Source organism: Belonocnema kinseyi, chromosome 3, assembly GCF_010883055.1.
Source record: "Belonocnema kinseyi isolate 2016_QV_RU_SX_M_011 chromosome 3, B_treatae_v1, whole genome shotgun sequence".
Lineage (NCBI taxonomy): Eukaryota > Metazoa > Arthropoda > Insecta > Hymenoptera > Cynipidae > Belonocnema > Belonocnema kinseyi.
The window spans coordinates 154,887,449-154,900,446 of record NC_046659.1 but is presented as its reverse complement, the minus strand read 5'-3'; the positions used below and the strand labels follow the sequence as shown (position 1 = coordinate 154,900,446).

Below are 12,998 nucleotides of genomic sequence, written 5' to 3'. Positions count from 1 at the left end.
TCTTAAGATCTATGCTAAAAACAGAGAGAAACTGCATCTAGCTCTGGGGATTGTCGAACGATATACTAAGGAAATTGGAATGGAATTTGGGTTAGACAAATATTGACCCCGTAACATGACAAATTTCATTTCACAACTTTACACTTGAGAGTTTTTCCATATTTTTCAAGATAAATGTATACTTATTTTGTTGAAAACTCGTGTTTTTAGTTGAAAAATTAAATATTTTGGTATAGAGTGTATATTTTTGGGTTTTAAATTCAATCTGGTCACAAAAATTCGTCTTTCTGACTTAAAAGCTCAACATTTTGGATGACATATTTTTTTCTTTATTGATTGACAAATATTTTTTGGTAGGAATTTCAACTCTTCTGTAATTTTTTATAAGTTAATTTAATAGTTTTTTACCGCAAATCCAAATATTTTTGTTGCAAATATCAATTATTAAACTTTTTCTTGAGAAATTATTTTGTTATCAAAGATTTCTCAGTGCTATTGCAAAATTGAAGTATTTTGTTGAAAATTCGATTTTTCTTGTTTGAAAAATAATTATTTAAACTGAACATGTAATCATAAAACTTTACATTAATCTACATTAACTTTACGTCAATTTAAATTTTTGTGACACCTATTTTTTATAGAAAGAGTGTAGAATTACTTAAAGAAATTATTTTACTTTTATGATTGATTGAAAAACTCTTTATACGTCTAGAAAATTTTTCTTTGTACAGAAAAACTTTGATCATCGAATAAAAATAATTCAAGTTAAAAACATTGTGAAAAATACCTTATTTAGTTGAGTTAATAAAAAGTAAATAGGAAATTTATTATTTCGGAAAGAAAAAGAACATTTTAAAAAATATACATTTTCTTAACACTTACAAATAATACCTGAAATTGTGATAAATGCGTAGAAAATTGTAAATAAAGAAGAAACAGGAGAATTTATTCTATCCAATAACGCATCATTTTATTATACTGATTTTTCTTGAAAAATATAACAAACATTGCAGACAAGTATCAAGCCGTATGTTTCAGGCAACAGTTTAGTAACATTGTTATATCATTTACAAAAATATTACATGTAAATATTGAATATCGATTTTTTTTCTGCTAATTTTTCTTGACACCTTTATTTTTCTTCTTGGACAGAAAGACATAAAAGCTTGTTAGCGGATACCTCTTGTAAACCATTAGGAATGCCTACAGGTTAATATACAAATTTTCAAAACAGCTATAGAGAATCTTCATACACGGTAATATATAGAAAAAAATTTGTTGTAAAATATAAGAAGGAAATAATCACAGCTTTCTCGCCTTGCACTTATCTGCCTCTTTCGCCGTTTTCTCACTTTTTCATCTCTCTGAATCTCTTTTACTCGATCGCACGATTAGCATAAGTTTTTTTTTATGTTCATACATATAGCTTTATGTGAAAACGAGTACAATCGTCACTTAAAATTTAATCTTACTTTTCTTGCGTTTTTCCACTCACAATCAACCACACGCTTTAATTTTGTTTTATTATTGATACAAAATAAGCTGAAAAAATCTACATTCGAAGTGAAAACCAAGTTTATGGATCAACATTTTTTTCCCTCGTTTTATATGACTAACAATAGCATACTTTGAAAAATTACTGGAATGTTGCACACTTATTTTTTTTTTTTAGGAAGGAAATTGAACAAACTTCCGTTTGTCAAAACTTCATAATGCTCTTAGCTTTCTCTCGAATTGTAGTTAAAAAAAAAAATTAATGACTGGGACACGCGCAGTTGCAATCACAAAGACGCATCTTTTTTGCAGGAGTCTGTGTATTGAATGGTTCAGGAACAGAACGCACGGAACGTGGCTGGACATCTAAAAATGAAAAAAATTTCCAAATTAAAAATTGGCACATACACTAATTTAATTGGAAATTTGAAAGAAGTTAAAACGAACTTTATCATTTTTTTCTCTTCACGATTGAAAGCACTTTCCCAAAACGTCTTATATCCGTTAAAAAAAGTTTTCAGTATGCATAACACCGTCTTACGTTATTTTGTCTCCAGAATATTTCTGGTCACTGTTGATAGATTTTTCGACGCCAATTGTGAATCCGGAAATAAAAATTTCGGATCACGTCACGTGTCGTTCGACCTAAAAAAAACTGAATAGCACCACTCTGTAGTGCGATTTTCCACTTCGAAAATCAGAGCGCAAGCGCGGTTTCACTGTTCGTCAGAATCTTGTAGACTTTACGTTGCGAGAGCGAACCAATCGCTCGAAGCTCTTTCCCAGCGACATTGATGAAACTTCCCTCTCTCTCAGGGTTGTGCACGTAATATAGCTTAAGTAAATTACCTGAGGTTTTTGACGTAATTTATGTGCGTATATTACGTCCTTAGTTTTGTGCAAAACGTAATATAAGTTTTCAAGATGGCGTCGATATTTAACATTTCGTTCCATAACTTTAAAATAGCGCCGGTAGCGGTACGCGGTATTATGTTGCACCAATGAAATTTAAAGTTAATAAAACAAAAGTTATTAATTTACAACTTCGACAATGAATAGAGGCGTCAGACTCCTTGCTTTAAAAAAAAAATGGTAAAAATGTTGCGTTTTGTCAGGGATGCAACCGCGTATTATCGAATGCGGCTAAAGAAAGATTAAGAAACCACAGGTTAATTTTCAAACCATCCAAACTGCAAATATCTTGAAAATAAAAAACAAATCGTTCAAGGATTTTCGCTGATTTCAAAACTTTTTTTTCAGAAAAAAGTGCGTTATAATTATGAACGCATCAGAAAAAAACCTGATGCAACTCGATGAAAGCAGTCAAAATAATAATTTAAAATGAGTGCTGTCAGTTTTGTTCTTCGTGGTGATTTTTTTATGTCAAATGAAGTTCTGATAACAACAACAATGTAAGTCGGTACACATAAGCATAATTAAAAAAAAATTAGGTTTTATTATGTTCTATCCGAGTCCACCATCTTTATTACATTTATTGCATTTTTACAGGTTTTTTTTTTTACTATAATACGTCAGAAACCTCGAGTGACGCACAACCCTGCTCTCTCTACGATGAAACTAGAGATAAGAATGAAACCATCGCCGCTAGTGAAGTGAACCCTCACCAGTCATCCCAGCCTTGGCATTTAGACGTAATGCGCTTGCGCTAGGACCCTTAAGAGAAGAGGAACCCTGCGCGACAACCAGTTACTACGGCAATGTTCCTCTTACGCACGGCTAGCGCAAGCGCAGTACCGCTACACGCCAAAGTTAGGGTTACTGACCCAACACGCCTGCGTTGTGAGTAGATGGCGAGTAGTGCATCGCCGCTGAAACGAAGTCCATAAAAGTACGGTCCGCGAGATCAAGAAAAGTAATTAGGTTTGTGGGTACTACTGCGGATACTCTGTTTCCTGCGGTTTCAAATATAAATAATGCTTTAGAATGTTCTGAATGTATATAATGCTTTGTATCAATTCTGAAAATTATTATGGGAGTTATTTATACTTATCACTAATGAATCAAATCAAATATCTATGTTTTTAACTAATTTACTCAATATAGTTTTTATCACAGCAGTATTTGGCACACATCAAGTTATTGCCTTGATGAATGGATTATTGCGGTTTTCCAGACGCTATATCGTAAACTTCTAACTAACCTGTCTTAGTCACCAGTGATAATGCCTGTCAAAGTAGCAGTGTATCTCTAGTGTTGCAATATTGTAATTTACAAAAATTGTTAATAAATTTATAAGTAAGCATAATTTAAATTTCCTAAAATATTTGCAACTTCACTTAAAATAAAATCGCAGTATTACCAGCGCAGTAAATCATACAAACCCGCAGTAATAACCACATTGAACAATTTTATTAGATTCGCATTTTTCATGTTAATCTGATTTCTTTTCAGGATTTAACGACATCATTATCATCTATTGAACTTATTTTCTCTCTAGGTAAGCATAATTTTAATCTCATCAAATGAGTTACCCAGGTCGGGGACAGGAGGTCGAAGTGGCGCCGAGACTCGTCTCGCGACGCCGCGACGGTCTGCCAACCCTGACGAGTAATTCACAACAACTTTTTCCCATAGGCTTTAGGATCTCAATATAAATAGTATTATCAATGAACCCTCCACATTAATTATAAACCATATTCAATCGGTTAGTGGTCCGATACTATCCGTTGATAATATAGCTTAATAAAAATTCGCTATTTGTGGAAAACGGTACTTCTTGGATAGAAAACGTTTTGAAAATGTACTCTTCAATTCTTTTTCTGCTTTAAACAACCTATATTATATTTTTGAGATCTAGCAATTTATTTAAATCGGTAATTCTACTTACAATGAGGACGATTTTCTCCTTCGTGGTCTTGTTGTGGAATGTGTTCTTCCTGAGGTTGCTGTTGCATAATAGGATGTCCCTGTGGATGAAGTTCCTGTTGCTCGTGATTGTTCTGTTCATCATGATGTTCAACACGTTGTTCATGACCCTCATTATCAGAAACCTGAGTCCTGGCTTGAACTGGAATGTCCATTGACTCTACTGGTCTCAAAGGCATAGAGAACCTTGGTACCGGCAAGGCACGACCTTCGACAACCTAAAATAAAAAATTACACTGTAGATTCATAGAATTTTAAATACAATATATAAAATTTTGATTATAAATTATTGAACCTGGTGAATAATGCTGCGAACTTCAGCCGGAATTGGGAAATTTCTTTCGACTTCTTCTCCTTGATCCTCTGGTCCAGGGAAAGGTTTAGCCTCCTGTTGCTGTTGTTCAGAATTCTCAGCTTGTTGAGATCGGCCTTCAATATTTCCATGTTCTAAAAGGTTCCTCACCTCTATTGGAAGAGGGAAAGGTCCCAGGGAAATGGCACGAGCACCTTCTGGGAATGGTTTGAATTCCTGTTCGTCTTGCTAAAAATGTAAAATAATAAACAATTATTGATTAGAAATTTCGATGATAACTTTACAATTTTGAAAAGGTAATTATCCAGGAGGAAAATAGTTTTTTTGTCTCTTTAAAATAAATCATAATTTCTTGATCCCTTGACCCAAATGGAATATTTATCTAATGGCTTTGTCACACAATATTATTTTATCAACTAATTGCATAACAATATTTTGCATAATTATTATCTGTTCAGGAAAATGATTTATTTCAGAGAACATTGCTCTCCAATTTGTAATTGTACTAACATCGGCATTTGTCTGCGGTAAAAGACAAGTTTTTTCTTAACAACTCCAGAAAAATTACGAATAGAAATAGAAGATTCTAGAAAAAAAACAAGTACTCATCAATTATGATTTGTTTTCCTACAGCTTATTATCCAGAATACTGTCAAAGGCATGAAAAACTGAGACATTACCGATAATAGCATGCGGGCAAAACGTATTACTTAATATTTCATTATTCGTTAATTGTATTTTATTATGCACTATATAAAATAACAAAGGATTGCATTTTTGAAGAGTGGATTTTTTAAAATAAAATATTTATTCCAGAAAAATTGTCTAGGAAGATACAGAAGTTTAAAAATTTATTGAATTTTTTATAATCAAACAATGAAAGTTTTATGGAAATGAAAAAATATCTATCAATTTTAATTTGTCAAACAAGAGGTTTCTTATAAATGAAAAAATTTCAAACACTCACTTTTTCACGTGGAATGCCGATGCGTATTAAAATTTGTTAGCTAATGAAATATATTAACTATTACATGTTTTGCTGAAAATTAATTTTTTCTTATTGAAGATTCATAATTTCAGCTGATAATTTTAATAATTAGTTGTAAATTAACATTGTCTCAAACCCTAAAAAATTATTCTGAAAACTCAAAATGTGATTTTCCTCATGCATTTTGGATGGGAAACTTCAACTCAAAACCGACACCTATTAAAATAAAAAAATAGGGAATTTCTTTTTTCGGATTTGGAATAAAATGGGGGGGGGGTCGTTGCCCTCTAGCATGCAAAAAAATTTTGCCAAGCATTTTTGGACCACCCTACTGAGCAGCAGAGTATTTCCTTACCATAAATTCTTGGGCATTTAAGAACTCTAGCCAAGCCTAAAGAATAAAGTCTGTTCCGTTCTGATTTTAAACGAACCTAACGACAAAATGAAAAACTACCATGGAACTGGATCATAAAGGAGGATAGTTTTTCATTTTATGATTTCATCAATTTATCGAAATTTATCGTTAGGTTTGCCAAGACGCAGAACTGAGAAGATCCTCTTCCTCAGTCACGGCCGGTAACAAGCATGAGCAAGATTGAGAATACAATTTCTTTAGAATCTTTTACATAAACTCATAAAGTATTCGCAAAAAATTAATAAATACCTCACGACGAGATTCTTCCGGCGCTGGGAAAGGTCTAGCTTCACCAGTGATATGTTGAATGATATTCTTGATTTCAAGAGGAACTTGTTGAATAATTCTGCGGATTTCAAGAGGAATTCCTTGGAAGGGAGATCGTGGCCTTTCCTGTGGAGGCTGTTGGGGTCTTTGGTCAGGTTGGGGTACCATCATTTGTGGGTTCATTCTGTGTTCTGGCATTTGGGATTCTTGAGAGGGTGGGGGTGGTGGCATCATGGAACCGCTTTGGTCTTCGGATTGGTACATATGTGCTGGGAAATTCATAGCAATCAGTTGCTCTTGTCTGGGCTCTTGGGCGACTATTGGCCTCATTTGGCGAATTGGAAAGTGTCTCAATTCAATCGGTATGTGGCGCATTTCAATCTGCAGAAATTCAATTTCAGTTCAACAACACCTGCTCATTCAACTTGCCAACATAATTTATAAATTAGGGGTGAACACTGACCGGGAAAACCGGAAATTATCCTGGAATTTTGAGTATCTAGAAAAAGCGAGGAAATAAACGGGAATTTTTTCGGAAACCGAAAATATATTATTCTTTCGGTTCGGAAATTTTTTCGTTAAAAATGTTACTATTTAGTTGAAAATTTACTTATTTTGTTGAAAATTAATGTATTTTGTTAAAATATCATCTTTTGATACAAAAAAGTCGTCTTCTTTAGATATAGTGAATTCTTTTATTTGAAAGGCCTACTGTAAGATTTGTGATTCTATTATAATTTTCCATATAATCATTATTATTGCTACTATAGTACTACTATAATGTTTGGTAATTTCTTTTTAATTAAAAAGTCTACTTTTTTTGGTTCAGAATTTATTTCTTTTCGATAAAAATGTTACTATTTTGTTGAACAATTATTTTGCTAAAAAGTAGTCTTTTTTAGTAAAAGTAAATTATTTTATCTGAAAGGTCTACGATTATATTTTTAGTTCAGAATTATTATTTTTTTTTGTTAAAAATTCTACTATTTGGTTCAAAATTTAACTATTTCGCTAAAAAGTCATCTTCACGTAGAAAAGTCGTATTCCTTTGATCGAAAATGAATTCTTTGTCATTGAAAAGTCCGCTACCAAATCTTCATTTCAGAATTTTTATCTTTTTGTTAGAAACTTTCTTTTACTTGAAAATTTAACTATTTGTTTGTTAAAGCAACTGCTAAGAAAAAATTAATTTGTTTAGTTGAAAATTCAACTATTCGACGGAAAATCCATCTTTCTTAGTTAAAACATAACTTTTTAGATGATAATGTTCAGAATTCATCTTTTTTGGTCGAAAATGTACATTATATATTCTATCTTGGCTTTCCAAAATGTTTAATTCTGTTTAAAATTTATATAATAAAGCAACTAATATTAAGCAATAATTATTTTAAACGCCTAAAATTCAACAGAGAAAAATGTTATTTTTAATCGGGAAAACCGGGAATTTTTTCAAAGAGATAAAGTGATGAAAATGAAAAAAAGGGGAAGTAACGGGAAATACTGGGTGGAGGAATAGGAGAAACAAGGGAAGGGGAAGTTAATAGAAAATTAAGAGAGGGAAAGTAGGGAAAAGTAGGTAGGAGAAGTGAATTTATTATTTATGAAATTATTAAATTAAATAAATTAATTCAAATTAATTATATTATTAATTAATTAATTTGTTTAAATTTTAATTTAATAAATAAAAATTGTATTATTATTATTATTTATTTATATTATTCAAGGCGATGTTGGGAAAATGAATATAAATGAGCGTCAGGGGGGGGGGGGGGGGGTTATGGTTAGAGAAGGAAAGTAGGATAACGGGAGTGTAAGCTGGTGAAGAGAAAAGAGGTGAAGGTAGTTCAAGAAAAAAGATTAATTTTGAACCCAACAGATGATTCATCAACTTCAAAGATGAATCAGAACTAAAATTATAAATTTTGTCTACAAAAAAAAATGAATTTGTAACAAATTTGTTGAACTTCTAACCAAAAAGATAAACTTTTCGCCAAAAAAGACAAATCACTAACAAAATGTATGAATTCTCTAATATAAAGATGAATTCCCAACCAAGAATATTATTTTTCTATCTAAAAGCCGAATTTTCAACAAAATAAATCAATTTTGAGTCACAGAAATAAATTTTTAACTAAAATGATTAATCTTTTACCGTACAAAATGAATTTTCAACTAAAATCTTTAATTTTTAACTAAAAAGTTAAATTTTTTACCAAAAATATGAACTTTCAGACAAGAAGATTAATGTTCTATAAAAAAAATACTAATTTTCCACCAAAGAATTACATTTTTAATAAAAATGATAAATCTTTAGCCAAGAAAATGAGTTTTCAACTGCGAACCTTATTCTTTTACCAAAAAAATTAACCTTGGACAAAATACATTAATTTTTAACCAAATTTTTAACCTTTGTTTGAAAATTCGTTTCTTTTGGCCAAAAATTATATGTTTAAACTGAAAATTCAACTATTCGATTTTTTTGAAAAATTTATCTTTTTGGTTATAAATTCAACCATTTGGTTAAAAAAATTTTTTTCTGAAGGAAAAATTCATTTTTTTGAACTGTAAATCGAACTAATCCATTTTTTGTTGAAAATTTATCTATTTTCGATCAAAATTCATGTATTTTGTCAAAAAACCTTCTTTTTTTGTTCAAAAAAAATAATTTTCTTGGTTGAAAACTCCACTATTTGATTAAAAGTATTTTTTTTATTAAAGATTCATCATTTGAATTTAAAGTTCAGTTTTTTAGTTTGAAAATTTATATAATTCATTTTTCTTTAAACTTTTTTATAGGTTTGAAATATTAATTCTTTTAAATGAAAATTAAACTCTAAAGATAATATTTTTCCCATTTCAATTAATGAAAAATGAACAGCAAATTAAAGCAATCAAGCTAGAACTCTTAATTTTTAAACTTTAAAAATTTAAGTTTAAAAGTTTTTTTAAATAACAAAATTTATATTCAAATTCTCAATAACTTACATCTACAAAATGGAAAGTACTAACAATTTTAAATTGAATTCAATTCATTTAAATTGAAAAATTTAGAATTTTTAACTTTTATAAATTGTAGAGTTCAAAGATTCAGATTCAGTTCCAAAAATATAAATCCACGAAATCATTTTTCATTTTTTAAACTGAAATTATTTTACATAGTTTAAATATCCTTAAAAAGTTTCCAATTTTCATTTTAAAGACTTGAAAAATATACATGTTTCAAATTTTCTCAAATCAAAATTATTATTGATAATATATTATAATTTCTGGTTCCGGTTTAATCGTAGCCAATCAAAACAGTGGGAATTTGTGGCAGAACTCTACCTAGGGGATCTCCAGGGAGTGTAAGCTGGAGAAGCGAGGAAAGGGTGAAGTAGAAAATTAAGTAGGAGAAGTGAATGTAAGTAAAGAGGAAGTACGGGAAATGATTATAAATGAGGATGAGTAGGGGAAGTAAAGTGATGGCTGGGGAAAGGAAGTAGTGGAAAGTATGGAGAAGAAGATGAGAGGGAATTTGAGAAATGCAAGAAGGATAAGGGTTACGATGGAAGGGGAAGAAGGGGTAATTAGGGGAGGGTGAGTGAAAGGAAAAGAGAAGTACGAGAAATTAGGGAGTGGAAGTTGGAGAAGTGAGTGCAAGTGAGGGAAAGTACAGGGTATATTCTAACAGGCAGTTCTACAAAAATGGGCTGTTCTAAAAGTCACTTGGAAGAAGAGGAAAATAAAAAGAGAAACAAAAAATGGGAGAAACAGAGAGAGAGAAAAGGAGAAAGAGAGAGGGGGAGAGATAGAGAGAGAGCAGGTCGGGCAGTTCTAAAAAATAGGTCGTAGGGAAGGTGAAGCGATGGCTGGGGAAGAGGAGTAGGGGAAAGTAGATGAGGAGGAAGTTAGGAAATGTGAGGGAGCATTATGGGAGGGGAATTAGGGGAAGTGAGGAAAGGTGAAGCAGGGAAAGTTAGGGGAGATAGTGCGCAGGGTTTAGTGAAGAGAGGGAAAGTAGGGTAAGCAAGGAGGAGTAAGGAAAGGAAAGTTTGTTCAAGTTCGAATGGCGGCCCTGAAAATTCTAATGTAAAAGTCTTACTTGTTGCATGATGGGAACTTGCTGACCCATTGATTGGTGTTGGGAAGCCATACGTGGTGGTTTCATTTCCATGTGAATTTGGGGAATATTACGTAATTCGGGTGGCAAAATTCCAGCTGGAATATGGTTCAAACCACGCGGATCGCTCAGGGGCAATTGTTGCATATCGGGAACTTGGAAGTGGGTGTGAAGTTGGTACTGATGGTAAGCAGGAGTTTGATCTTGTTGAACAGGAATCTGAACAGTTCCTAAGGGAACGATGATTGGAGTCATCATTTCCTGTTCCTGCTGTCTGCAATTAAAAATGAAATTTAAAAAATGTGACCAGGCTAGCCTGAACTATCCAGAACTATCCCGGCCCTCTCTAGTATTCCCGATCAATGCCCGATCAGAAATTGGGAAAACTAGACGGAGCCCTTCCAATTCCCGATCACAATTTCTACGCTGGTACTCCGGTGTGGAGAACCATAAGTAAATCTCAGTATTTTTGCGCCGGATAATAAAATACTTACTCCTGATTTGGGTTTCCGGCTTCACAGAGGATGGAGACGCGTTCTCCACGATTATTTTTTGTTTCAAGAGAATTTTCCGATCCATCAGTTCCATCATCGGTCTTGCGACGTTCAACCACGCAGGAAACTCTGCTGCGCGATTGTTGAATCAAACTCTGAAAATTGTAACAATCAGAAACTATTAGAAAAGAAGGGCTTTTTTTTAGAAAAACCAACTATTCCCGGATTTTTGTCTGGTTAATTTTGCATTTTCTTTTATCATTCATTTTCAAAGAAGAAAATTCTAATCTTGTAACATAGAAGCTTTTATAAATTAAAAAAATTGTAATTAAGTTTGGATGGCTAAAGTTTAAAATAATTCAGGATGAATATAACTAACCTAAAATATATTTTTTTAAACACATTGAATAAAGTGGACATAAGTAAATTCAAAAGAATTTAAGTGAATTAAAAAAATTAAGAGAATTCCGAAGTATTTAATAGACTTTTAACGAATTTAGAATAAAATATTACTAATAAAGAATTTAATCTTTAGAATGCAGATTAATAATTCTTAACAAAATAGTTGAATCTTTAACAGAATAATGGAATTTTTTACAACAAAAATAAATTTTTAATCCAAAAGTTAAACTTTCAAACAAAAATAATGAAATTTTTAACAAAATAGTTGCTTTGTTATCCAAATAGTTGAACTTCCTCCCTAATTTTAAAGTAAGAAGATAAATTTTCAGTCGCAAAAATTTAAGAAAATAGTTTAATTTGCAAACCATGTTGCAAACCAGTATGAATTTTTGACAATGTAAGTCAATTTTTTACAAAAAAGACTAATTTTAAACCCGAAAGATCAAAAATTTTTAAAAAAGATCAAATTAATCAAAAGAAATTCCAAACAAAATAGACGAAATTTCAAAAAAAGAAGTGAATTTTCTACCCATAAAGATTTTTCAGTCAACATGGAAAAAAAATTAAATTAAATTGTTACATTTTAAATCCAAAAAGACGAATTCTTTCCAAAATAGTATAATTATCAACCGGAGAATGTGAATGAAAAAAAAGTTCATTTTTAATTAAATAGTTGAAATAACAAACTGATACAATGTGTAACTCAGAAAGAAAAATTTTCAACTAAACAGTTGAATATTTGAGCCAAAGACACGGTTTTTTTACAAAATAGTTAAATTTTCACCTAGAAAATATGAATTTTTAAATAAAAACGATCAATTTTTAGGCAATCATGAAATAGTTATATTTTAATTCAAAAAAATTAATTTTCAATGAAAAAAAAATTTTGAACCAAAAAGACGATTTTTCAAGTAAGACGATAAATTTTCAACGACAACAAATTTTTTTTTACTAAATGGTTCAACCTTCACACAAATAATTACATTTTCTCCCAAAAAGATGAATTCTGAACGAATAATATTATAGTAAATATTTCAAACGAAAAAGGATGACTTTAAAAAATATATTTTTTAATTTGTAACCAAATAATAAAATTCTTAAACAAATATATAATCATCAAAGTGAAGCAACAAAGAAAATTAAAAATACAAGGCAAAAAATTACTAACAAGAATATTATATCCGGGTATAAGTCCGAAACTTCATTTTCAAGATTTCCTTACGTTACTCTGACCAATATTTTAGTTTCCCTGGCTTATAAAACTTTTCTTACTCTTGCAAGATTTTTTTTTTCAAAAATCGGGTTGCCAAAGTTCAAACCAGTTTTTTCCTATTTTTTCTTTAAGGGGGGAGGGGGGGGGCATAAATTAGTGTCAAGATCCGCATTTGGATAAAAGTACACTGCCTCAGAAAATTATTAATTTTGGATCATCAAAATGTTTAAGTATTATGAACTCAAAATTGTTACTATTCAGATGTGGGACCCGCTCTCCCTATTTTAAATAATAATAATAAATAATTATTATTATTATTATCATTATTATTAAAAAACATTTCTGTGGCGAAATGTTGTCACAGGCTTATACTGCCCAATATGTCGAAGGCATTTTTGGTTAGAGTTGGTTTTTATTTGATCATTTT

At 31.0% G+C, this 12,998-nt stretch overlaps 1 protein-coding gene across 1 annotated transcript in view; it reads right to left on the bottom strand.

The window, feature by feature from the left end:
* Window positions 1-944: 944 nt before the first annotated feature.
* LOC117168831 (bromodomain-containing protein 4) overlaps window positions 945-12,998 on the bottom strand; it is a 60,401-nt gene continuing 48,347 nt past the window's right edge. Inside the window, exons 4-9 of the mRNA XM_033354679.1 lie at window positions 10,957-11,111; window positions 10,445-10,736; window positions 6,346-6,744; window positions 4,676-4,921; window positions 4,343-4,598; window positions 945-1,860 (exon numbers count right to left, since the gene is read on the bottom strand). Coding sequence (XP_033210570.1) covers window positions 1,754-1,860; window positions 4,343-4,598; window positions 4,676-4,921; window positions 6,346-6,744; window positions 10,445-10,736; window positions 10,957-11,111 — 1,455 coding nt within the window. The 3' untranslated portion in view covers window positions 945-1,753. The remainder of the gene's footprint in view (window positions 1,861-4,342; window positions 4,599-4,675; window positions 4,922-6,345; window positions 6,745-10,444; window positions 10,737-10,956; window positions 11,112-12,998) is intronic.